Below are 27,164 nucleotides of genomic sequence, written 5' to 3' on the forward strand. Positions count from 1 at the left end.
TTTAAAAATTTAATCCATAAAGGAAAATTTATAACATCTATGGAACCATTAAATACTCTTAATATTCATTTTCTAATATTCATTTTAATAAACACGTAAGTATCAACATTTAATAAGCCTGTCTGTATTATGTAAAATTATACTAATAGAATTTTAGGAAATATGAATTAAAATCTGAGAAAGATGGGAAGGAAGGATAAGCAGATAACTATAAGATAATTTTAAGTATGTTCATATATGGAGGAAAAGCAGTGAGCAAGGACAGTTGATGGTCCCCAGTTAACTGGGCTACAGGCACATAAGTATTAGCTTTGGGGTAAAAAAACTTTTCTGAGATGGAAGGTAAGGAAGAAAAGATGAGTTAAGAGAGAAACTGAAGTGGAGGAAAAATTAGATGAATAGAATTGACTTTATTAGCTATTTTAAATCAATTGGGAAAAACATAGCCTCTTATGTACAGCATGGGACAAAAGTAGTTTTGCAGTTGTTCGTATGTAAATTAATTAATACAATAATTAATATAATAAACTTTTTTATACGCACAACTGTAAACAAACTGTTGCCCCACCCTGTATATAGCATGTAAAAACATTTATATGAAGCCTTAGCTAGTTTGTCTCAGTGGGTAGAGCGTCAACCTACGGACTAAAGGGTCCCAGGTTCGATTCCGGTCAAGGGTACATGCCCAGGTTGTGGGCTCGATCCCCAGTGGGAAGCATGCAGGAGGCAGCCAATCAATGATTCTCTCTCATCATTGATGTTTCTATCTCTCTCTCCCTCTTCCTTCCTCTCTGAAATAATAAGAAATATAAATATATATATTAAAAAAACCCATTTATATGAAAATCCACTAAGGGGGAACTTTAAAAATAAAGTTTGCTTGTCAAATTTCCCTGGTTATCTGTAGTAATTTTAATTGTACTAGGACCAATTTTAGGAAGTTTAATAGAACCAGTAGGGGTATTAGTAACTTGATTTCTAGACTTTTCTTGAAGATAGTTCCTTGAGTAGCAAAAACTTCCCAGTAGAGTTCTATAAGAGTCACAGAATATTTCATTTATGAGAAATATTGTAGTTACATTTAAACAAATTGGTTTGCTGAAGATCTGACTTTACTTACAAGATTATTTACTTTATGAAATAATCTGCCATGAGACTTCTTTAAATAGCAAGATCCTTTGGTAAAGTCATTAATTCATTTTCAGTGAAATATTTACTTGCCTGAAGCTAAATGTACATGCCTTGCTCTGAGCATTTGTACATTCTCCTTCCTTCCCATTAAGTAACTTTTACTCATTTTTTCCCTACTGTAAGCTTCAAAATTATTAGGCAAGGTCTTCTATTCTTCTCTTTATAGCACTTGTCACAACTATTATTAATTTTTAAAGTAATTATTTTAATGTCGATCTTCCCTTGACACACTGCAAGCTTCATAAAGAAGGGCAGAGACTACTGTATTGTGTTCAGTGCAATACAAGCACCCAGCAGCCTATTTTGGCCTATAGGTAGAGTTTAATAAATATCTATGATACCTTCTTAAGATCTTTGTTAATAGAAGGATACAATCTTGGTAAAACACAAGAAACCTTTGCACATACATCTGCGGCTAATTCCAGGAAGCACTATTACTTTCTTCTCACAAATCAGAGGATCATTCTTCATAGATTCCAATAACTGGCTTATAAGAAAACAGGGATAGGAAGAAATTGAAAATATTCAGCAGAAATCTTTAAATTACTGCATCTCTATATTTCCATTACCTACATCCCCTTTTCCAATGGCAGAGGTAAATGGGGCAAAAAAAAAAAGAAAAGAAAAGAAAAAGTAAAAGTAACAAGTGAAATATAAACTCCTTATCACCCTCTAAAAGAGCTGCTGTACCTGCCAGCATACAAAATGGAGATTTGGAATACTGTTTGCCATTAGGCAATCAGAACTTTTTTAAACAACTCAGTATTACAGGGAATAAGACCTTGAAAGTATGTAAAGAGTAACCTAAATGTATTGTTTTAAGGGTAGTTACACACACAAAGCAGATATTAAGAGGGAATAACTAATGTAGCAATTTTAAGACTGAGCACTTTATCTTACAACAGTACAAGGAGAGGAAGGAGGAGGAAAATGCTACAGAGGAATGCAAGATAGAGGGAAAGACATGCTCATATTAACTCATAAATACTGCAAGAGGACAATACCAAAATGGAGAGAACAATCGGCTGGCAATCACAGCGGGGAAATGAGGGTCTATTGGATGGCTGACACCGCCACAGCGGTGGTAGGAAAGAGGAAGGAGGAAGGGTACACAAGACGCCTCTCGCAGCAGTAACCCCGAGATAAAAGTGGTCAGAATGCTAGGAAAGCAGAAGGTACGCTTGGCAACGTTCCAATGGTAGGGAAAAAACCAGCAGCACAGGAAAACGGGGCTGAAAGGTGGACAGACCAGTAGGTGAAGACATGCCTCCAGGGCAGTGCACACAGGAAGCAGTCACAACTGACTGGAGCCCATCATTTGGTTCACTGCTTTTAACCGACTCCTGTCTCCCTGCACCCACCTCCCTAGTATTTTTAAAAAGCTGTCTTTACATCTGCACTACCACATGTATTTAATACCACCTAGGAGAGACTCGGTATCACCCATCGATCTGCTGCAATGCTAACCAGGTGTACTGGCCCCAAATTCTCCCTCCCTCCTTGCCAAATGCGGGATTCAGGTCTGCTAAAAGGCACACGTTCTCCCCAGAGCCCAGTCCTTCTGAAAGCCGTGGGCCCGATGCTAGAGGTTATCTTCCCTCCTGCGGTGACATTTCCATTTCATCTGTTCTAGTTGTGACTTTGCTTTACACATGAGGATTCCTGGTAAGATTTCATGGAGAGGGATTGTTCCACTTCTTTTTGGAGTCAAAGCACTATGCTTTTGTATGTTTCAAAATTGGATCTTCTAATGGGGAAAAGGTTAATTTTTAAAAATCTCTCTCTCCCTCCCCATTTCACAGGCCCTAAAACGGATGTTTGAGAGTCAATTGCATAAACGTTCTTTAGGCAATAATTACATATCCCCATGTGTTGGTGATCTATTTTTAAGACGATCAAGTCGGGCCCAGTCCAAACCTGGGAGGGGTGTGTGGGCTGGCACACGAGTTAAGGCTTTCAAAGCGGTAGGACTGACAGGCGAAGCACAGCGTGCAGGCACCGAGGCGAAAGCTTTTTCTCTTACAGAAACCGAAAGACTTAACAGCACATTTCCTAACGGGAAGGGCTCCCTTGCGAGGGAGAGGCCTCCACGTCCTTCATTCCCATGAGCCGTCCCACCCCGGCTTTGGGGGAACCTTCTGGTCCCTACTCTCAGTAGAGGGGTAGGCTTCCTGCAGGCAAGTATATTAAGGGTCGCTTCTTCCCCGCTTCAGGATAATAGCGGGCTGCCCGGAATGCAGCGTGGGAGTTGCGGGGACGGCGACAGGGACACAGGAAAAAGGGGCAGAATCCGCGCCGTCCAGCGGAATCCCAGGCCTGTCAGCTACTCACCCACCCACCCATTCCCATTCTTTGGTCTAAACTTACCAGGTGGGAGCTGCGGCCCTGGGCAGGGAGTAAGAAAGTGGGATGGGTCCGGTCGAGTTGCGCTGCGCTTCTTAGCGACGCTGCCGGGAAGAGTCTGAAACCCAGTAGCCGCCGCAGCCTCCGCCACCGCCTCTGTTACTGGGGGGTCTCGCCTCCATCGCTGGCTGCGAGAACTCTGAGGGCACGTGACCGGAAGTGCCAAGGCGGGCCGGCGGGGCACGTGACCCCAGAGCACGGCCGCCATGACACCTTCCGCTGGTTCCCTCCCTCCCCCGCCGGAACCCGCCTGGTTTCATTTTCTCTCGCCGGCTTCCAGCGGGGAAGGGTCCCGGGATCCCGGCTGGCTCACCCCTTTGGCCTAGAGTTCCTCCGGTCCCGGTCGGCGCTTTCTCTTCGGCCGGCAGCGGCCCACTACCTGCAGGCCGCAGAGAGCGTAATTGCGATGGCGGACTGAGGGGGAGGGACCACGCGGAAGCAGGGGCGTAGCCCGTCACGTGACGAGGAAGTACCGTTAACTGCGCTGTCCCCCTAGTCCTCGACGCTCAGGGATGACGTAAGCCTGGGCGGGGAGGAGTGAGGGGCGGGGCGACGGGAGAGCCCAGCTGCCTTGTGCCTCTAAGTGTTCGGTGAGTGTCCGGCGCCCAGCCTGGAGGGACGGTGTGAACCGCTGCAAATTGGGGGCTACTGTCCTGGAGATAGTGGTGCAGGGCTGGGACTTGGATTTGGAAATTGGTTACCGAGGCTCCTTCCCTTAAGAGATGAAGACGGCATTAGAGTTTAGCTGTTAAAGTTAGTAGTTCCGCTAGGCGGGGAGGTTTTCTTGTCGGCAGGGCCTGTCTCCCCCGCGGGTACGAGGCACATTGAGTGCGCCAATGAGTGAGTCGCTATTGCTGTCCGCGGCGAAGAGTTCTCTGATTGTTACTTCTTGGGTGGGAAGACCCAAATCTCCTCCTTTCCCTTCACACAATAACTTTAACGTTTGCTTCCTTTCTTCTCTTTTGCCTCCACTTCCATGCGAAAAAGGGGGTGCTGTGATTTGGATTTGGTGTGAGCAGCAAACGCTGGTTCATTAGCAAAGTGAGTACAGTACTAGGGTGATGAGAGAACTTTTTCTCGATCCTACTACTCGATTGTAGCAACATGGAAAGGTGATTAGGTTTTGGACTCAGGAGAAGTGGATTCCAGTCTCAGCTCCACCTTTAAAACCTCTGTGACCTTGGGCCAGCAAACCCCTCAAGAATTTGTTTCATTAACTTTGGTAAGCATTTATGACTCCCTTCTGTTGGCTTAGTTTTTTTGCTAGGCTGGAGGTGCGACAGACTTAACAGAAGAACTATTTAAACTTAGGTTTCCAGGAAGATAGGATTTTGTTAGACGGAGGGAGATTCAAGAAACAGCCAATATTAAAATTAGGGAGGCACTGAATGTTGACGGGGTGAAAGAGGAACAAAAGATAGCTTCATGTAGTTGGAAAAGAGGAGAGAGGATAGGATGGAAGATGAAGCCGGAGAAATAGGGCTAAGATCATAGTTTCTGTAAGAAGGGTAGCTGTTGAAGGTTTATATGGAGCTTTAAAAAAAAAAAAAAAACTTACAGAAAATTTTACACATAGATAAAAATAGGATAATTTAATGACCCTCATGTACACACCATCCAACTTTAACAATGATCAGCATTCTACTGTTCTTGTTTGTACAGAGCTTTTCAATTTCTAGGTACTTTTTATAGCCATTGTCACATTTGATTAATAGCAGCTTTCAATTTGAGCTCAATTCTACTCTGTGTAGGTAGGTACTGACCATTTTATGTGAAAATTTCTTTGAGTTGTAGTTGACCACTTGCTCTGTTGAATCGAAGTGTGGTATGGCAATTTTAAAAACACATCTGATGCTATTTTAGGTAGTAAGATAGAAACTTAGTGTCCATATCAAGTAGGTTAGTGTTTCTACTCTATTCTGTTATCTAACTACTTAAGGAGTATTATGTTCAGTTCTAGGCAACACATTTTCGGGTAAACTAAAGTGCCTGTGTAGAAGGTTGACCAGAACAGAGAAGAACTGGAACATTGTCATGTAAGAAATGACTGGAAAGCTGGGAATGTTAAATATTTAGAAGACCTGATAACACTTTTCAAATACTGAAGGGTTGTTATGGAAGGAATAAACTTATTCCCATAAACCAGCGGTTCTCAACCTGTGGGTCGCGACCCCTTTGGGGGTCAACCGACCCTTTGACAGGGGTCGCCTGAGACCATCGGAAAACACATATATAAATACATATTGTTTTTGTGATTAATCACTATGCTTTAATTATGTTCAATTTGTAACAATGAAATTGGGGGTCACCACAACATGAGGAACTGTATTAAAGGGTCATGGCATTAGGAAGGTTGAGAACCACTGCCATAAACTATAGAATCCACAGTTAGGAATATTTAGTAAATGCTGTAAGTGATCAAGTTTCAACCCAATATTTAGAAAAAGACCTTATAATACTGAGAGCTGGAGAAGTGGAATGGGCAGCTTCAAGAGAGGAAGCATTCCTTTTCCAGTGCTGAAAATGTTTAGAGGTCCAGGTTACAACTAATTTCTGAGTTAGGTGGGTGTATGCACTTTGAATCTTTTTCCACCTTGAGAATTTTGGGAAGTGGGACTTATAGTAAGCCTGAAAGGCTGGGTGTATTTGAATAAGTAGGTGTGGAGGGAAAAGGAGTCATTTCAGGGAGAGAGAAAAGTATAAATTTGGATTTGGCTTAACACTGTCACCCAACAACTGCTCTTGAGAACTGATATTGCTTATGTTGTTTCTTTTCCATCCTTATCTCCACTAAGTCTTAAGAACAAAATGGTTTTTTACTCCATTAAATCATAACTTCCAGGACATTCTCTCTTCACTGAGATCAAGGCCAAATGGCCTATCAGCCGCAGTTTGAAGATCACAAGTAGAAGAGATCGATACTGTGGCCTTGATGTCAGCCCTTTCTTCAGGATCTTGTACTGTGGTTTTATCTTTTTCTTGTATCTTCAGATCCTTTCATTTTAGAGACTCTTTTGTTTTAGCTAGTACCTAAACTGTTTTGAGTTTTGCCTGGTCAGAAAGCCAAGAGTTTGTTTTCTTTCCACCAGATTTCTTTAGTAATTGAAAAGGCCTTATCTTTACTTCCTCACCATCCATCCTTCTCACATATCTACCCACAGGACTTCACAGAAATTATGTGATCATCCAACAAATTTTTCAATACCTTTGTTGCCTTCCAAATTAAAATTTGTTCAGGTTCCTTGGTTTGAGATTCAAAGTGTTTTGTATCTTGTTCTTGAATTGCTATTCCAGCTTTATCTTTCATTATTCTATTGCTTGGATCCTGTGTTTCAAACAAAGATTAAACTTATATTCTCCAAACATATTCTATACTAAAGGCCCACTGCACGAAAATTCATGCACTCAGGGGGGTCCCTCAGCCCAGCCTGCGCCCTCTCACAATCTGGGACCCCTCGGGTAGGGTCCCTAGGCCTGGCCTGAGATCAGGGCCTATTGAGGCTTTTCTTCCCCCGGCTGCAGGCAGCTGGCCCCACCCCCACCACTGCCACTGCTTGCCATCTGTGCAGCGCTGCCTCCCCTCCCCTGCCACCAGTGGCCTCCCTCTGCAGGCGACAGGCTGGGGTGTGATGGCTTGGTTGGCCTGGGCCTCCCTCTTTCTTTGTTGGGGAGCAGGCCCAGCCCTGTGAGGGGCCGTCTGCCTACCTGATTGCCCCTAACTGCTGGCCTGCCTACCTGATCACCCCTAACCACTCTGCCTGCCTGCCTGATGGCTCCTAACTGCTTGCTTGGGGGCGGGGTCAGCCCAGCAAGGGGCCCTGGTGGTTCTGGTCTCTGGTCGTTCGGTCATTCTGCTTATGGTGGCTGGCTTTTATTATATAGGAGGATATCTTTTCTTATTGCTCCCAACCTGCTACCCCCACCCATTTTCGTCTGATAAAAGCCTACTCAGCTACGAGGGCTACTTCCCCTCAGCAAGTTTTCCATGGTTCCTTTGAACTCATGATTATCTCTGTTTTTGAAGTTCCAACATAGCACTTTGCTTATGTTGTCCTTGTGAGAGATGTGCGTATGTGTGAGAGAGAGATTTTTCTCCCCGCCCCCCCCATTTGAATTTAAAGTGATTGATTTCTGGTATTTTATTTGCCTTGTTCCCACTGCTATGCCTCATATTTTACTAAGTACTCAATAAAATGAATGAGTGGGGAAATAAAAGATTTTTCTTCGGTCAGGAATTCTGAAATATTTTAAGTATGGACATACCTCATTTTATTGCACTTTGCTTTATTGTGCTCCACAGATGTTGCGTTTTTTACAAATCGAAGACAAGCCCTTCCACCAGTAAAAAGATTATGACTCATTTTATTACTGTACTCACTTTATTGTGGTGGTCTGGAACCAAACCCAAAATATCTTGAAGTATTCCCGTATAGGATGCCTAAAGATTTTTCTTTTTTTGAATATTTTCTCCCTGCAGAGGTCAAGATGTATTACGAACAGTGTTACTAGCATATGCTAGATATTTATTGCTAGAACATAAGACTATATTATGTGTATGCAATAAAAATATCTTAAGCTTGTATGTGCTTTGTCACTAGAAGGTATGCTCCATGAGCGTTAAGACTTTGTTTTCTCTTTTGTTGTCCCTGGGACCTAGAACAATGCCTGGCACGTAGTTTGTGCCAGGTACATATTTGTTGAGTAAATGAATGAGTGAATTTATGTGTCTGAAAAAACACAAAGTGTAAATAATTAAAAAAACAAGTATAAGCAATTGTTTCTCTAAAATTATTATTTTTTATTCATTGATTTTAGAGAGAGGAAAGGAGAGCAATCTAGCGAGAAACATTGATTTGTTGTTCCACGTATTTATGCATTCATTGACTGATTTGTGTATATGCCCTGACTAGGGATTGAACCCACAACCTTGGCATATCAGGACGACGCTCTAAGCAACTGAGCTACCCGGCCAGGGTATGTATTTGCTTTATATTCTTAATTTGGCAGGTAACAAAGGATTGGGAAAATTTAAAATTAAGGGGTAGACTTTTCTTAACTTTTATTTATTTCCTTTCTTTGGAAATTGATGCAATTTGACAAAAATGTATACTTGAGAGTTGTTGAACAGTTAGGAACTCTTGTTTTAGTTTACAAAGTCCTCATTGGGTATTTGGCATTTGCTACCTCCCTATCAGGTCTCTTACTAACATCCTTATTTCTCTTCAAGCTGTAATTACCTGCACTTGACTTCTCACTTACTTAGTAGGTGCGTTCATTTATTCATTCAGCAGATACTTAATGAGCTCCTGATAGGCAGGAGAAAGAGATCCAGAGGTCTATTCCTTTAAGCACTATTAAATTGTTGACTGATAACCATTGAATTTACTGATAAGGATTTATAGTTAGAGGCCTTTTTTGAAAATTGCCCTTTAATAAGGAAAATTGCCTTAATGAGAGACACTTAAAGACAGAAGATGATTTACAACTTAAATGCAACTAGGGTTGCTATTTTACCGTAGAGGAGCTTGACCAATTTTCCTCTTAAATCCTGCAGTGTTGCCCAGATGGTGTGTCTCAGTGGTTGAGTGTCCACCTATGAACCAGGAGGTCAGGGTTTGATTCGAGGTCAGGGCACATGCCAGGGTTGCAGTAGGGGATACGCAGGAGGAGCTGATTGATGTTTCTATCCTTCTCTCCCTCTGCCTTCCTTCTCTAAAATTAATAAAAACATATTTTAAAAAAATCCTGCAGTGTCCATTCTACCTTCTCACACTGTTAGATGAGTGGGGTAGGATTATGGAGGGCCTTGAGAATCTGGACTTACTCTGGGAGGTTTAGAATCAGGAAATGATGCAGTACAAGCTGATGTTTGCATGTTACCTATGCGTATTTTCTTTCCGCCTAAAGGCTGAACACCTCCAGAGTAGGGATTCTTGTCCCTTTATTTCCTGTGTTCTTTACATACTCATTAAATGCATGTCAAACCAGTGCTGAGCTTCTGAAATTATGTTTTTTCAGGTTTAATTCAGGAATCCTGTGCCTATTACTCAAAGTAGTTTCAACTTTCCAGCTAAATGACTTTTGTGCCAGTCATACCAGAGTCCTACACCCATGTTCTTGCAGAGTTTGAGTCTCTGGATCCATTACTTTCAGCCCTAAGGCTGGACTCAAGTCGTTTAAAGGTGAATTTCTTGATATGAATGATTCACATTCATATTCATATGTTTGTGTGCTCTCTGTTACATGTGCCTCCTGCCCTTTAGTTCTTTATGTTTTATGGAAACTTGAGTATTACCTATACTAGTATTAAGCGTTACTGTCTATGTAGCATGTTCATAGCTTTCTTGTTTTATTTTTTGAGCTATCATTTGAATTCTTTCCTGTCCTTGGAAACCATGATATTGATTGCTGATCCCCCCGCCCCCCTCAGTAATCTTTCTGTCTTCTCTCAGGAAGTAATGTATTTGATTGAAAGTAAAATAGTATAAGTGAGTTTTGAGCAACATGAACCTCTGCTGTTAAACTAAACTCATTCCAAAACAAGGAATTTGATGTACACTCCATTTTAGGGAACAGAGCAAAAGTTAATAGCTCTGTAGCAAAAGTCATTACCTCTATGTGCTTCCCTCAAATCCTGAGTTCTTTTGATAAACTCAGGAATAACATGATGAAGAACAAGTCTCATAACCAATTTTAAAATAATTTTACTTTTACACTTTTGCTCTCACCCAAAGTACCATTTTAGCCTCTGAGCAAAGGGAGAATAAGAAGTAATGGGCAAAGTAATATGAGCAACAATTATAAGGGTTGATATCAGACATGTTTTTAGCTGCAAGTTACAGAATATCTTACCAATAGTGGCTTAAGCATTAATGGTGTTATTAACCTTGTTGGAGGTTAGTATTTCTGGGTTTAGTGTTGTGGCCCAGTGATTTCCATGAGGACATAGGCTCTCCGTTTTCTGTTCTACCATCATCCATATGTTGGTTTTTAGTCACAGTTGCAAGCTAAGTATCCTGGCTCTAATCTTGATGTGTCCATTAGGATCTCAAGCAAGAAAAAGGGGCCAAAGGTTAAGGCTTTCTTAGTTTTTGGACTCTGACTTTTATCTGGGAAGGTGGGGCTTTCCAAGAAGCCCCATCGTTTTAGTTTTATTAGCTGAATTTGAGCCACATGACTCCCCATAACTGCAAGAGAAACTGGGCAAGTGAGTGTTTAGGTTTTCTAGCTTCTATGGTGGAAAGCAGCAAGGTTGAAGAGGGTTGGGGATGTCTGTGTGTCAGCCAAGCAACAATTTTACCAGGGATACAGCCTTGCCACTGCTTTCTCTGGTGGATAAGGAGAGGAATCATCAGTGAGGGTGTAGGGGAAAATAGTACGTAGTGATCTTTATCTGTTTCCTCTGCAGTCTCACTTGCTCTACAAGCTTGGGATGTTTGTGTTGATTATACAAATGTGAAATTATTGAAGTGAACAAAAGATTAAAGTGGTGGAGTATCCCCTGGAGACGTAATTGATCTTCCATCATTGTGCTCAGTGTTGGAATAACCAAGCTAAATTATACAAAAGATGAATTACTCATTTATATAATTGAGCCTATTCAGCCATTTTGAGATTCAAAAATTAACAATTTAAAGCCAAAATGTTCTTTCTTGTGTATTTTTCAGTACACTACAGTGAGAGCATGAGTGCCATTTTGTGGTATCCAGCTGGGCAGGGGTGGCTGGGAGAGGAACCTGGTACACAGATCCTCAGTATGTATTTCCAGTGCATAGTTTATTTGATTAAATGACTGTGGTGATCTTACTCTTGTCTGTTTACATGTTTTTAGTGCACGAGCATAGCTGTATCTCGGAAATGGTTGGCTTTGGGCAGTTCAGGAGGAGGTCTCAACCTCATTCAAAAAGAAGGCTGGAAGCACAGGCTCTTTCTTTCACATAGGGTAAGATTAAGGATAGCTCTGTCATATACCATTTGGAGTATCTTTCATAAATGCCAATTTCTCCATTATAAATACTCATTTGGAATAAAAGAAAAATATAAAACTTGAGATTTAAAAGTTAAAAAAAAAACACCATTTTTGTGCAACTGCCTAAAATTTTTCCTTTTTGTGCTCTAGGAAGGAGCAATTTCTCAGGTTGCCTGTTGTTCACATGATGATGATTATGTTGCTGTAGCTACCAGGTGAGAAACTGTTTTAAAACTATCTGACTTTATCCAGATGCATTTTAAATGAACAAATGTAGCTGTGTGTAGGGTGACCAACCATCCTGATTTGCCTAGGACTGTCCCAGTTTTTAGCACTGAAAGTCCTGTGTCCTGGGAAACCTCTCATTCCCCAACAAACCAGGATGGACAGTCAGTTGCCCTAGTGTTTGTGGAAACTGCTAAAATGAGGCAACAACATTTCAGTGGTCTTAAAAGGGAAAGGTAACAGATAATTTAGAACATCTGAGTTCTGTTATGTTCGATTGGTGGACTAATGCAAGGAAATAAATACATTGACTTTCTATTTCCTCTTTTCTAAAGAACAAGTTTACATATATATTTAGTATAGTTGATACTGTGATGCAATTAAATTGTACCTTTTTCACCATTGCTGAAAATTTGCTTCTTTGTCTCAATTTTTGCAGTCAAGGCTTTGTAGTTGTTTGGGAATTAAATCAAGAGCGTCGTGGGAAACCAGAACGAATTTATGTGTCTTCAGAACACAAGGGCCGAAAAGTTACAGCTCTCTGTTGGGATACAGCGATTCTTAGAGTTTTTGTAGGTGATCATATGGGGAAAGTTTCAGCCATCAAACTCAACACTTCTAAACAAGCAAGGGTAAGAATCAGTCCAGTTATTTGCAAATGTGGGTGAGATAAAAGGTGTTATGTCACAGAATTTCAAATAAAGGACACAATTTTATCTACCGAATTTTTGGGGGGACTGATCTAGAACCCAGAATATTAATTTTGAGAGACTTGTTAGTATGTGGTACATATGGGAGCCTGGTTTAGCTTGATACTGTTGCAGAATGGCTTCTGTGAGCTAACTTAAGTCTGTTATAGTACTTCATAATTTATCTGTATGGCTGACTTAAATAAAGCATTATTTAATACTCAGCTATTAAGAAAGATGCCAGTTTATTAGTTGTGTGAATAAAATGGCATCAATTGCCCAGGCTCCTTTGTAAGGGTAGAAGAAGTTCATGGGTCTAGGTATATTTTCTCTGAGGATGGTGAGAATGGAATCTTAAAGGCACCTCCTGGATTATGCTCAGCTATGGAGGATCCCAGACTTCGTGTCATAGTTATTGTTGGGATGGAAGAGTTGAGTCTCAGGTTACCCGACCAGAATGCTTCAGTCTGTCATTAAGCCAGCTTCGCACTGTCTCTCTCCAAAGGTTATTTATTATATAGGAAGTGGGTAACTTGTCTTTTCATTGCCTTATTTCCATGTATGATCCTGGCAGAAAAGAGATCTAACTACCATTGGCTAAATTATTTTAGTTACCATATCATAATATTCTTCTGGTTTGCTCGTAATGACCCATCAAGTTATCACTTGATTCTTTATAGTCTTGATCCAAAATATAATTGGAACCTGACACATAGTACAGCCCTAATTTGTCTTTCTTCCAAAGGGAGAAATGCTGTCTACAAATGAAAAATTTCCTTACATATTTGAAAACTTGCTTCATCTTTTCATTCCAGCCTCTTAGTTTGGATCATCACTAAGAGAGCCTTAAGACTTCTCTTCTGCAGTTGTATGCCAAATTATTTCACATAACTTTGATATTCCAACAGGCAAATTAAATTTTGATCCCTTTAAAGTTTTTATTTTGCTATTCAAGGTATTTGCATTTAAAAGGTAGAGAAGGAGGTTATGTGTATATATAATGATAAATAAACTGTATTTCTTTGTTATGTTCCTTTTAGGCAGCTGTTACCTTTGTGATGTTTCCTGTTCAGACAATAACAACAGTTGACTCCTGTGTTGTCCAGTTAGATTATTTGGATGGAAGACTACTTATATCTTCACTCACTAGATCCTTCTTGTGTGACACTGAAAGGTATATTGACCAACCATGTGTCATAGGATATACAGAATTGAAGAACTGGAAGGGACTTAGAAATAGTCTAACCCAGTTCCCTCAATTTAATTATACAGATATTCATAAGGAACCGGCTGTGTGCAAGCTGATGTTAGAGAGTAGAGAAGAGATAGAGGATACTGATTCAGTGAAGTGGGTGACCAAGAGAACTATTAACTCTATGTGAAGCATGGTCTAAGTGCCATGAAGAAAGGCCAAATAAGGCTTGTTTTAATATGGGGAATCAGGGAAGTTTCCTTAATTGAATTTGTTGCATATTTAATGGAATTTTACTAAAGTGTAAAATTAGATGAAGAATAATTAAGAAATTGTGAAGCTGACAAATACTCTACCAAAATCTCAAGGGTAGAGCCAAAAGTCCAATGAATGGCAAAGGAATATATTAGAGGTATCTGTGCAATACCAGGACAGAATAGGAAATGAATATATATCACTGTGCAGAAGTTCCTCAGCCATTCTCACTGCAGGGAAATTTTCACTGGCTCCCCTTCCCCCTAACCCTCTCCCCCTGAAAAAATTCCTTAGGACCTTCCCATTTAAAAATATTTTTGTGAGTTTTGAGCATACACAAGAGAGAATTGTATAGTGAATCTACTAGCCAGCTCCAGTAATTTTGATGAGGATTTTTGGAAAATGAAGTCTGGAGGAAAAGGTACAGGGGGGATATTCTAGCAGGAAGGAATAGCCCTTTGGGGAAAAGTGAGTAAGACATCAGCATATTCTAGAATTTGCCAATCTGGATTAAGTAGAGGAGTTGTAGGAAAAAAGTTGTTTAATTGGCACCACACTGAGAACGACAGCTTTTTTTTTTTTTTTTTTTAAATATATTTTATTGATTTTTTACAGAGAGGAAGGGAGAGAGATAGAGAGTTAGAAACATCGATCAGCTGCCTCCTGCACATCTCCCACTGGGGACATGCCCACAACCCAGGTACATGCCCTTGACCGGAATCGAACCTGGGACCCTTCAGTCTGCAGGCTGACGCTCCATCCACTGAGCCAAACCGGTTTCGGCGAGAACGACAGCTTTAAATACCACACTGAGTAGGTGGGTTCTCAGGTCATTTTAAGAAAGTTTACATATAGAAAATCAGAGTTTGGAAATTGATTCCTTTAGAACTATCCAGGCTTGGAAAGTCTGTATTTCCAGGGGTTCATGTATCTCAGGAGACTGCTCTTTGAGAATGCAGGAGGATATTTATTGCAAGAGGTTTGAAGAAATGTGTGCTGTCAGGGATGGTAGAGGAAAGGATGAAGAGAGATGTACTTTGCTTTTTTTGCTTGGGATAAGAAAGGCACATGGGAAGGAGGCCAGTTATAGCAGGTGGCAGGTGTCTGGTATCAGAGAACCTAGCTGGATAGCAGAGAGGCAAGGCTTTGAGATACAAGTGGTCAGTTTACATGCAATCAGTAGGAAGGATGATGCACTTGCTTTGGACTTATTTCAGACTATAGTTCAGTGGTGAAGTTAGACTTACAGAACTGGAGATCATCTTGTGTTACCCTTTAATTTTTGTAGATCAGAAAGCTGAGGCTTAGCTGGGAAGAGGCTAGAACCTTTCTGTCCTGATACTGTGCCCTTCCTGTTACCTCAGTTACCTCTAATACATCCTTTGACATTGGACCTTTGGCCATTAACTCCACCCTTGAGATTTTATAAAATGCTTGTTAGTTTCACGAAGTTTTTAATTATTTTTCATCTGTAAGCTTTCAAGTTTATCAGATGGCCCAATTCAGAAATTTGGCTGAGCCCTAGCCAGTTTGGCTCAGTGGATAGAGCATCGGCCTGCACACTGAAGGGTCCTGGGTTTGATTCCTGTCAAGGGCATGCCCGGGTTGAGGACTCAATCCCCAGTAGGGGGTGTGCAGTGGGGCAGCCGATAGTTGATTCTCTCTCATCACTGATGTTTATATCTCTTTTCCCCCTCTCCCTCTCTGAAATGAATTAAAAAAAATTTTGGCTGAAATTCTAATAGTCAGAACACTGACTGAAAACACTTTATTAGGATTGTTTGGAGGATCTGATGAAATTATATATATGAAACACTTTAAAATTAAGAGCTAAATAAGTGGAGGTTTATTTTTCCCTCTGCAATAAACCTAGAGTTGCTAATCATTATTTTGCCATTTCACAGGGGTGTGGCTAGAGTTGGTTATGAGAATAACATAGAACTTACTGCTAAAATAACATATTTTAGAAATGCCCAATTTTAGTAAGTTAGAATTCAGTTTTGGGGACATGGATAGTACCATAATTTTTTTCTTTTTAAATATACTAGAGGCCTAGCACATGAAATTCATGCCAGGGTAGGGTCCTAGGTCTGCCCTGTGATCAGGGCTGATCTTCCCCAGCTGCCGGCAGCCAGCCCCAGCCCCACCCCCGCCACGCCACCATGTCTGCCGGGGTGGGGTGAATGGGGGGGGTGGGCCCCAGCGCCACCTGCATCTGCCGCCACCCACCCCGGTTCCCGGTTCCCCATTGGGCGATTGGTGCCTGCCGGAGGAGGGACCAAGAGGTTGACAGTTCCTGCCCGCTCGCTGGCCCTGCCCCCTGCCGCCACCTTTCGCCTTCTGTGTGGGGGGCGATCGGGGCCATGGCACCGCCCATGTCTGCTGCCACCCACCCCTGGTTCCCAGTTCCCCATCCGGTGATCGGGACCTGTGGGCTGGGGGCAGCTACTGCGTTGAGCGTCTGCCCTCTGGTGGTCAGTGTGTATCAGCCAACTGGTTGTTCCACCGTCTGGTCAGTTTGCATATTTTATATATATATATATATATATATATATATATATATATATATATATATCTTGATTGATTTCAGAGAGGGAGAGATGGAAATCATTGATCAGCTCCCTTCTGCAGGCTCCCTACTGGAGATCTAGCCCGAAACCTGGGCATGTGCCCTGACTGAGAATTGAACCCGGACTTCCTGGTTCATAGGTTGACGCTCAATACTGAGCCACACAGGCGAGGCTAATTTATCAATCGTATGCACCCTGACTGGGGATTGAACCCAAAAACTGGGTATGTGCCTGGCTGGGAATTGAACTCTTGACCTTCTGGTACACAGGACGATGCTCCAACCAACTGAGCCACACTGGCCAGGGCTGGTTCTGCCACTTTTTATTTATTTTTTATATATTCTTAAAATATATTTTTATTGATTTCAGAGAGGAAGGGAGAGGGAGAGATAGAAACATCAATGATGAGAGAGAATCATTGATCAGCTGCCTCCTGCACACCCCCTATTGGGGATCAAGCCCACAACCCAGGCATGTGCCCTTAACCGGAATCGAACCCAGGATCCTTCAGTCTGCAGGTGGATGCTCTAGCCATTGAGCCAAACCGGCTAGGACAGTGGCGGCAAACTGCGGCTCGGCAAACCGTGGCTCACTAGCCACATGCGGCTCTTTGGCCCCTGGAGTGTGGCTCTTCCACAAAATACCGACTTCTGTGCTTGGGCCACGAAGTTTCAACCCCACTGTACGTGCGCGCCCGCATGTGGTATTTTGTGGAAGACCCACACTCAAGGGGCCAAAGAGCCGCATGTGGTTCGTGAGCCGTGGTTTGCAGACCACAGGGCTAGGGCATGATTCTGCCACTTTTTAAGCTTTGCAAAATAACAGTTTCCACTTCCAGAATGTAGAGATAGTTTTCAGGATTAACTAAAGTAATGTATATGAAGTGCCTGTCATATATAGTTTGAAATTGTAGAAAACAAGATTAATGAGCAAACAAATGAGTTGACTGTATTTCTTCACTTGGCAAACACTTATTCTACTTCTCTGGATCCTTAGCATTGTATTAAGCTTCACAGACGATATAAAATAAGCAAGAAATATATTTTATTTCCCAAATAAGGAACATAAGTAATAAAATATTGCACATGTCTAAGGACTTTCACATTCACATTCTCAGAGTAAGGCTAATGTATTTTATTCATGAAGGAAATAAGGACAGAGTTATTTATTGAATTATCTAAGTCACTAGTAAATTCACACTAAAGAGCATATTAGATCGTTCTCTAATAAAAGGGTTTGATTGTATTAATCCAATGACAAAGCCAACAACTTTACAGCTAACAAAAAAGGGGGGGTGGTTTGAGTATACAAAGCACTACATTATATTGAGTGCTTTCTATGGGTCAGATGCTGTGCTATATACGGGGGATTCAACCAAAGAGGAACAAGAAATGGCCTTTGTCTTTGAGAAAGTCATAATCTGTTCAAATAGACACAATTACCATATATAATGTTGTAAGTGCTATGAAAACATAGCATGGGAAGCATGTAATTCAGCTTATGGGAGTCAGGGAAATCTCAGAAGAAGAATGATGGCACTAAGTCATGAAGAGTAAGAAAAGGAGTTTTTAGAAAAAGACATCTTCATCATCATCACCTTCCATGTTCCAGACAGTGTGTTAAACTCATATGTATCTAACTCATGTAATCATAAGGGAACAGAGTTCCAGAAGGATTTAGCATTTTGAGGAAAGAGTAAGGAGATTATTGGGTGTTTGTGGCAGGGGAGTGGCTTGGAAACAGTGCTGGAGAGGTAGATTAGCTTTTTCATGGAATGGCCAAAGAACAAGGTGATTTGGGAAGCAATCAGTAGGAATTACAGATGTATGAAAAGGTTTGGTAAAACTCATTTTTTTAGATTTGAAAGGATCATCACATTAATTCTGCACTCCTCCTTCTGTGGATAATAAACATGTGAAATGGTTTGCTTCCTGTCACAGAAAGAGTTAATGGCAACTCCATTGCTAGAACCTTGTTTTGACCTTTCCACTCTGTGTTCTGTCCAGTAGTATACCGTTCATATGAATAATGAGAGGACATTGTGGGTAGAATTATTATGGCCATGCTGATTTGTAGTGCCATTGTTTTTGACTTTTTGTAGGTAAACATGCTTTCTCTTCCTTTTTGGGTATTAGAGAAAAATTTTGGAAAATTGGAAACAAGGAAAGAGATGGAGAATATGGAGCTTGTTTCTTCCCTGGAAGGTGTGCTGCGGGCCAGCAACCTCTAATATATTGTGCTCGTCCTGGCTCCAGAATGTGGGAAGTGAACTTTGATGGGGAAGTTATAAGTACACATCAGTTTAAGAAACTCCTCTCATCGCCACCTCTCCCTGTGATTACTCTCAGGTAAGGTGATTTGTATGCCTGGTAGGGAGTATTTGAGGAACTTTCATGGAGATGTTGGGTTGAAGTCTCTGATTTTTTTTTTTAATGTATTTTTATTGATTTCAGAAAGGAAGAGAGAGATAGAAACATCAATGATGAGAGAGAATCATCAATCGGCTGCCTCCCGCACACCCCTACTGGGGATGGAGCCCGCAACCCAGGCATGTGCCCCTGACCGGAATTGAACCTGGGATCCTTCAGTCTGCAGGCCAACACTCTATCCACTGAGCCAAACCAGCCAGGGCGAAGTCTCTGATATTTTATATGTGTTAAAGATTATGCCTTAAAAGATTCAGAGAAACCAAAAAGTCTTTCCACCAATTATCTTTCATATGATTTAAAGCAAATGGAGTAAGGGCACATGTAATTAGGCATTTGGGTTTGTTTGGAGGCAAACATTTTCCTATGGAGGGAAAACATGCTTTTATGTTGTGATGAAATCAATGGGTGTGTTTACTTCCTAGATCAGAACCTCAGTATGATCATACAGTTGGATCCTCCCAGTCTTTGGCTTTCCCCAAACTCTTGCATCTTAGGTAAGTTTCTCAATTTGATCCTTAAAACGCGAAAGCAAATTTTATGCTTACTTTTTGAGTACATTGGTATCACTTTCCCTTCTTAAACAATGCTGTTAGGCTTGTGTCCCAGTCTGTTATCAGTGAAGGGATAAGGGGATGAGGGATATATAAATTACAAAGTATCAGCTCTTATCTATTCCCTAATCACCACCCCCAATCTAATCTAGTTTGCTACTCCTAAGGGATCTTTCCAAGTTGAATATCAAGTTTAGTATCAAAATCATGATCCTGTATCTCTTTATTCAGGGATCCTCTAGCCTCTCATTTTTTCTCCTTTGGCTCCTGAAGGCAGCCTTCTAATTTTACTTACTTTAGACTAGGATTCTGACCATATTTTCCATCTTTGTGACAAAGATCTGGCTCTAATATTGGCAAAATGTTTAATATTTGTGTTAAATATCAGTCTTAGTTTCATTGTTACATGGTACAATTTTTAGTACTCTTGGGTGCATTAAAAAAAAAGTCCCTGATCTCAAGGTTATATTTTGTTGGAGAGATGTGGTTTATTTCTACAAAAAGTTTAACAACAATAAAAAAATAAGAGTTGTGACAGTGCAGTACATGATTAATGCCACATGATCAGGGTTGGCAAGAGGTAGTTTGGGTGCAGGAGGAAAAGCAATTGCTGTGAACCATCAGAGAAGGACTTTAGAGGTGAGTACAACTTCTGGTCCTTGAGAGGTGGCTAGAATGAGAACATTGTAAGTTGGGGAATGATGCCCGGGTGAAGCCAAGAAGCAGAGATTACCAGTGGTATGTAAAAAATATTAGTAGCTTTGAGAGAGTAAGTGAGATATATGAGCAAAGGATTATAGAAAGAGATGATCAGAGATGAAGAGAACCAGAGCAGGAACTGGAAAGGAAAGTGGACCAAGAAAGTGTCCCAGAGTCCAGGGAGGTGAGATTCTGGAAAGAAGGACAGCCAGCAGGATTGGCCCTTGCTTAGGGATCAAAAAAGGAAATGAGGAAGGGTTATTGGTTTGGCAGTTAGGAAATCTTTTTGAGAAAGTAGTGAAGAGGAATAATTTGGATTCCAGATAACAGTTGGAGAGGATAAATAAGGGAGGAAGTAGATTTTGGGAGGCATAGAGAGAAAAGTCTAGGTTTTGGAGCCAGAGGGTTCTTGGTATAAATTCTGACTTGTTGGGGTCCAACCCCAGCAGGTCCAGGGGTCCCCAAAGGTGTGGACAGAGTCGGCGAAGAAGGAATGACACGGAGGCTGCGTTCAGTTGATCGTCATAGTCGGGTTCTCTTGTCAGGGTCTCCCGCCATATTCTGTCTAGGTTCTCCAGCCAGGTTCTATAGCCAGGTTCTGTCCAGGATCTTTTGCCATGTTCTCTCCCTAGGTTCTCCCTCTAGGTTCTGTCTCTAGGTTCTGTCCAAGTTCTCTTGCTAGGTTCTGTTTCTAGGTTCTGTGTTCTGCTGTCTTGTTACATCTGTATTTATACCAGTTGATTTTAATCCTATCAATTTCTATTCCAAAGGTTAGGGCGTTTCTTATCTCCATTCCAGGGAGTAAAAGATTATGTAGCTTAAGCGTGATTGTTCGTAGTTAAAGTGATTAACTACCCACCTGGCACTTAGTTAAGGGGTTTCACTCCCTCCCTAACTTCAGGGGAAAATCCCCACCTGGGGAAACAACCTTTCTCCGAGAGGTGACCTTGGCCAAAACACATAGTGCTAAGGGGAGCAAACACATTAAGAACAGTATGCTATATATGCCAGGTCCCTTGAAACACATGCTGTGCAGATGTTTCTTCCCTGCAGCAACTGTGTCAAGCAGCAAGGATGGACTGGCTCCCGGCACTGACTCTTACTCATTCATGCTGAATGGCTTTGGGCATATATTTTCATGCTTCTGCACTTCAAATTAAAAAAATAAATACAGACAACACACTTACCTTGATGAGTTGCTACAGGGTTAGATAATTTAAGTAGAATCTTCAGTAAAGCTCCTGGCACATAGTTGACTGGGAGTTTCCAACCTTTCTTGCTCACACACAACTAAGAATATAAAAATATTACCATCCCTTAAAGTAGCTCCCTGGAGCAGTGACTGGTGGGGAGGTGCTATGCTTAGTCTTTGTTTTAAATGTTTCCCTGTCATAACACATGGGAAGTTTAGCAGCTTTAACAAACATCAGGAAAGATACCAGCCTTTTTTTTTCTTTTTCTAGAAGATATTTAGCATATATAATTGAATTTTTCCCAGTGGGCATTATATAACTTTTTTTAGCAGTTGTTACAGACAGAAAAGTTGTTTCAGGACTTGATTGGCTGATACACTTTTATATTTTCTTTGTACAGGCTAATTTTACTTTGATAGCTAATATGAGGGTCTGAATGCAAGGAATTATATCATAAACTGTATCTGAGCAAACTAGAATTCTCTTGATTCCTTCCTTTTTCTCTTGTAGTGAGCATTGTGTGTTGACTTGGACAGAAAGAGGAATTTATATTTTCGTTCCTCAGAACGTTCAGGTTCTTCTTTGGAGTGAAGTCAAAGGTAATTATATTTTCCTTTCTTATGTAACTTACAATCTCATGCTTATGAAAGAATTGTAAGGTAGTTCACAAGCATATATTTGTGAATTTGTATTCAGTTATCATTTTCTGCTTTGTAAAAAAATAAAAAGAAAGAAACCATTACTTACTGATTCTGATCAGCATTGACTTCTTATGGATTAAGTACCCTAAGGGTATCCCATGAAAACTAATTTGTTTATGCTTTTTAGACTTTCAAAAATTGACATATACGTTGTATATGTTTAAGGTTGTACAATGTGTTGGTTTGGTACATTTATACTATATTGCAATATGGTAAGATCACTTAAGGTCTATCTCTTACAATTTTGAAGTATATAATACAGTATTTTTTACTATAGTCACAATGCTGTGCATTGGATCTCTAGAATTTATTCATCTTCTATCTGCATGTGTTTATCCTTTGACCAACATACCCCAATTCCCCCACAACCCCAGTCCCTGGAAACCACCATTCTACTGTTTCTATGAGACCATCTTAATAGATTCCACATAAGTGATATTAAAACTAGTTTTTAAAGTCCTTTCGTGATAGTCTACTATTAAGTACTTTCATGATATTCTGTGTTTTTTTTTCATAAACTGTTTGTTGATTTACATAGTATGTTAAAATCCATTACTTGACACTAGATGATAACTCTCATAAATGTCATAGTCTGGTCTCTAATGTAGAGTGTCCTCTTTTAAAGTCCCAATTTCTTTTCACAGAAAATAGCATTTCAAAATAGGACTTTGGATCAGAGAGATGTGTTTCTTTCTCTGTTTCTTTTATTCTTGTTATTTTTAGAATAGTGTCTAAAATATTATTTCTTCATTGAAATGAAAATATAAGAAGATATTCAATCAAGCCAAACCTAATGAAAAAGTGAATTTATTAGAATAATTTCAACCCTTGCAAAAATGGAAAAGGAATATTTGTTTAACATCCGGTGTGCTCACCCCACCTTTTGGTTTTTGTAGATATTCAGGATGTGGCTGTCTTCAAGAATGAGCTGTTCTGTTTGCATCTAAATGGGAAAATCTCACATCTTTCCCTCTTATCTGTGGAACGCTGTGTGGAACGCCTGCTAAGGAGAAGCCTTTGGAACCTGGCTGCTCACACTTGCTGTCTTTTCCAGAATTCTCTCATTGCTGGCAGAGTGAGTCAGAGAGCTTACATGTTCATCTGGGCTGTTACAATCATCCTAGCTTGCACGATTGTGCTACAAAGTTTTTTGGCTTAACTAGCCCTTTCTATATGACCTATAGATAAAGCAGCAGTAAACTCCCCAAGGAAGCATGATAAACAAATCTAGGGGTGGGTGGAGGGTAAGAAAAAGCGTATACTTGCCATTAAAAAAAAAAAATCAAGTTTACTCACAAATTTATTTGAATTTCAGATTTTGTTTTAAGGGGGATGATTGTGCAAACAGTAAATCCTAATTAAAGTCTTAATTCCTAAGGTAATTCTCATTAAGTCTTTCACTCTCTTGTTAAGCCTTTTTAAAGCACTTTGGAGGTTTTATCTTCTATGTTAGACCTCTTTAAATATATGGGCCATTTGAATATAGATTTAGTTACATTTAGTAGGCTATTCTATTGGATTTCTACTTACCCTTTTATTAGGGAAGAAAATCATTGACTGTAGATAAATTGGAACACTTGAAATCTCAGCTGGACCTCACAACCTGTAGTGATTTGATTTCTCAACTAGAAGAATTGATCTTAAAATTTGAACCTTTGGATTCAGCTTGCAGCAGTAGAAGAAGCTCCATTTCATCACATGTAAGTATTCTCACTTTTAAAGGGTTTTTCTGTACAGTAAGATTTTCTACTTTAGGTTGTACTCATCTCTAGAATCCCAAAACTTATCTTTCTTTCCATATAGTAGATTTTTGGAGGGGGGTCAAAGGGAGCTTTATGTTAGCTGCTGGATAGCCCTATGAAGCCTTTGTTTAGGTTTGTCTTGGAACCACATTTTGTGTTGTCATTTTTAATTATATTCTTTTTGCAAATGCACCTCATAGAGCCTCCAACACAGTTAAGTTGTTCTGTTCCTAATATGCGATTATTTTAGATTCTTCATGCTAATTGGAGTCTCAGTGCAGCTCAGGATTGCCTCATTCAGTCCCCATTCTCACTGCCAGGCTTTATGGAGACAAGCTAGAGAAATATGGTAGCATGATCCCACTTAGCTGTAACCCAGCTGCCAGGAGCCTAGACCTTGTTCACCAGTTTGTACTAATAAGCCAGAAATGTTATTATTGACTTGCTGTTTTTACCATTGATTTTTCTCTTAAAAAGCTACATTGTGTTATAAAGGAAAGTTTTACTTTGATTTTTTGGAATTCTTTTTCATTTTTAGGAAAGTTTCAGCATCTTGGACTCTGGTATTTATCGTATTATTAGTAGTAGAAGAGGCAGTCAGTCAGATGAAGACACTTGTTCCCTTCACAGCCAAACCCTCTCAGAAGATGAGAGACTTAAAGAATTCATCTCACATCAAGAAGAGGACCAGGCAGATCAGTGTTGCAGCTCACACGGAAATGAGGGTGATGAGTGTGTCTTTTTATATATATATGTATATTTTTAAATATTTTTACTGACTTTTTAGAGAGAAAGGAAGGGAGAGGGAGAGAGAGAAACATTGATGTGTGAGGGGAACATTGATCGGCTGCCTCCTGCCTGCCCCCTACCAAGGAATGAGCTTGCAGCCTGGGCAAGTACCCTGACCGGAAATTGAACCAGCAACCTTTTGTGCACTGGACAACACTCAGCCAACTGAGCCATACCGGCCAGGGCCTGAGTTTGTCTTTTATTGGTTGCAGATGTGAAGCACTAATTTTCTGTCACTTTTATTTGCCTGGATTATCTTGTGCATAGAGTTTCCTATAAGGTGTTGATTTTTATTATGTTGATAGACTTTCCATCCAGTCCTGTAGATCTACTCACCAGTAGAAGAGTGGATTTGTGTGTAGTTGTTCCCTCCCCGCCACGTTTAGGCTAACATTGGTAAAGTACCTAATTTTAATCATGATCAAAATGCTGGAAAGGTTAAGAAAGGAGGTCATTAACCAAAAGAGCAGGGCAATTTTATTCTGACTAACCAAATTATTTTCCATTAGGACTGAAAAATTACTACAATTTTGGGGCCATTGCCTACAGTTTTTGATGTTTGAGCATTCCTGTGACCGAAGTGTTGAGAAGAGATTAATAGAAACTTTAACTTCCTTTTTGACTTGTGGGGATTCAGGGTTAGTAGGAAAATGAAGGTACCTGCTTGAGTGTTTTATATGTGGACCATCCCATGCATCTTGTAAACCTGTGTTCTGCTCATTTGTATCTGGGTCAGTTGTGATTTTGGTATTGAATCTTTCATTTCCTTTGGTTTATTTATTTCAGAATTTCTTTAAAGGTTAAAAAACTCCCATATGATTAGACTTTGTTTCTTTCCCTTGATTTAATTCATCAGACAATGTTTCTCATGTTCCAGTGACGTTTGAGACAGATAAGAATGAAACTTTTCTCCCCTTCGGCATTCCATTATCATTTCGCTCTCCATCTCCTCTTGTGTCTCTTCAGGCTGTCAAGGAAAGGTAAACTAATTAGTCTTGTCATTTAATCCCATTCTGGTTTTACTTTCTTTGTCTCCTTAGGTACTTTTGTGCTGAGAATGGAGAGCCATTTTATTTTATTTACTAGAGGCCTGGTGCACGAAATTTGCGCATGGGTAGGGTCCCTAGGCCTGGCCGGCAATCAGGGCCAATCTGTGGGGTGACCCGCGGGGTGATCAGGGACCCCTGCTGGCATCCGCCTTGGCTGGCCTGGGGCCCGTGGGCTGGGGGCGGCTCCAGCATTGAGCGTCTGCCCACTGGTGGTCAGTATGCACCATAGTGACCAGTTGTTCCACTGGTTGTTGCACTGTTTGGTCGATTTGCATATTAGGCTTTTATTATATAGGATTTTAAAAAATGCTTTTAATGATTTTACAGAGAGAGGAAGGTGAGAGTGTGAGAGAGGAAAAACATGGATCAATTGCCTCCCTGGAACTGAACCTGCAACCTGGGCATGTGCCCTGACTGGGAATTGAACTGGTGACCTTTCAGTGCATGGGACAATGCTAAACCAACTGAGCCACACCAGTCAGGACTGGAAAGACATTTTAAATGAGAAAAAGTAAAGGCTCTAGGTTATTTCTCATATCACCTGTTATATGGAGCTGTTAACTTCTCATTTCCATCTTGGGGAATTAAGCTTCCCTCTTTGAGTAGCTGGATATTTGAGTTGTTATAGATGTGGTTTCTTAACCCACAGACAGCAAAAGTTTAAAAATCTGATATTTTTCTCATCCCTCATAGAAACAGTTTATATATATCATTAAGTCATTGCCTTTTCCTTTTTCTTTTTAAAAAAAATTTACTTATTGATTTATAGAGAGAGAGAGAAAAAAACAACCCCACGTTGGTTTGTTGTTGCACTTATTTATGCATTCATTCATTGAATCTTATATGTGCCATGACTGGGGTTTGAAACCTTAACCATGGTGTATGCGGGGGAGGGGGGCGGGTGCTCTTACCAACTGAGCTACCTGGCCAGGGCTATCATTAGTCAATTTTTGATCCTTTCTCAGTTTGGGCTCAGAATTGGAGACTTCAGAAGTCTTTCTAGCTAATCCATGGGACCAAGATTGGCATTTGAGTTTGAGAGAGAAGACTTTGTATAACTACTTAACTGCTTATCTGTCTTACTGGATACAAATTTTGCTTATCAAGAAGAATATGTTGTGACTAGTTGGCAGCTGAGTTTCATGAAGAAATGTTATTAATTCTCTGGCTAGGGTGGAGCAGGTGGTCATATGGCTTTCTTTGCTTAAATTGACAGAAACATCACAGACTGGAGTTGAAGACCTTTTCTTAAAAAAAAAAAAAAAAAGACCTTTTCTTTAGCACTTAAGGCTGTTTAGTAAATGAAGTGAATTCTTATATTGTAAATTTTACGTGGACCTTATGTGAAATATATAGTTGATTAGGGAAGTTGTTGTAAGCAGTCAAGCAGTCTTTCTTTTATTAAGTCCAAGTTGCCTTTCTGGGACTAATAGAAACATAGACAACTAGGTACTGAGTTTTTCACTTTTGTTAATAATTAGATTTCTTTTCATGTTAGTTTTTTGGTATTTGACTTC

General features: G+C 40.5%; 2 protein-coding genes across 8 annotated transcripts in view; one reads left to right on the forward strand and one right to left on the reverse strand.

Annotated features, from left to right (window-relative positions):
* The window catches only part of GTF2H1 (general transcription factor IIH subunit 1), a 31,965-nt gene extending 27,943 nt beyond the window's left edge, over positions 1 to 4,022 (reverse strand). For 2 of the 3 annotated variants that reach the window (XM_070428196.1, XM_070428198.1), the window contains exon 1: positions 3,559 to 4,022. The gene's annotated coding sequence lies outside the window, so the exon portion shown is untranslated. Of the gene's footprint in view, positions 1 to 1,532; positions 1,616 to 3,558 lie in introns of those variants that run through there. The other variant, XM_070428197.1, reaches the window with a different exon arrangement.
* Positions 4,023 to 4,114: 92 nt separating this feature from the next.
* The window catches only part of HPS5 (HPS5 biogenesis of lysosomal organelles complex 2 subunit 2), a 36,057-nt gene continuing 13,007 nt past the window's right edge, over positions 4,115 to 27,164 (forward strand). The window contains exons 1-15 of one of the 5 annotated variants that reach the window (XM_070428195.1): positions 4,199 to 4,816; positions 5,549 to 5,630; positions 8,410 to 8,568; positions 9,613 to 9,776; positions 11,426 to 11,536; positions 11,714 to 11,778; positions 12,228 to 12,420; positions 13,518 to 13,651; positions 18,630 to 18,842; positions 19,346 to 19,417; positions 21,877 to 21,965; positions 22,964 to 23,142; positions 23,609 to 23,767; positions 24,348 to 24,534; positions 25,476 to 25,578. In XM_070428195.1, the coding sequence (XP_070284296.1) occupies positions 9,669 to 9,776; positions 11,426 to 11,536; positions 11,714 to 11,778; positions 12,228 to 12,420; positions 13,518 to 13,651; positions 18,630 to 18,842; positions 19,346 to 19,417; positions 21,877 to 21,965; positions 22,964 to 23,142; positions 23,609 to 23,767; positions 24,348 to 24,534; positions 25,476 to 25,578 (1,613 nt within the window). In that variant the 5' untranslated portion in view covers positions 4,199 to 4,816; positions 5,549 to 5,630; positions 8,410 to 8,568; positions 9,613 to 9,668. The other 4 variants (XM_070428191.1, XM_070428192.1, XM_070428190.1 and 1 more) reach the window with 4 other exon arrangements.

Source organism: Myotis yumanensis, unplaced genomic scaffold, assembly GCF_028538775.1.
Source record: "Myotis yumanensis isolate MYYU_CA2020_CCGP unplaced genomic scaffold, mMyoYum1.0.hap1 SCAF_10, whole genome shotgun sequence".
Taxonomy (NCBI): Eukaryota; Metazoa; Chordata; class Mammalia; order Chiroptera; family Vespertilionidae; genus Myotis; species Myotis yumanensis.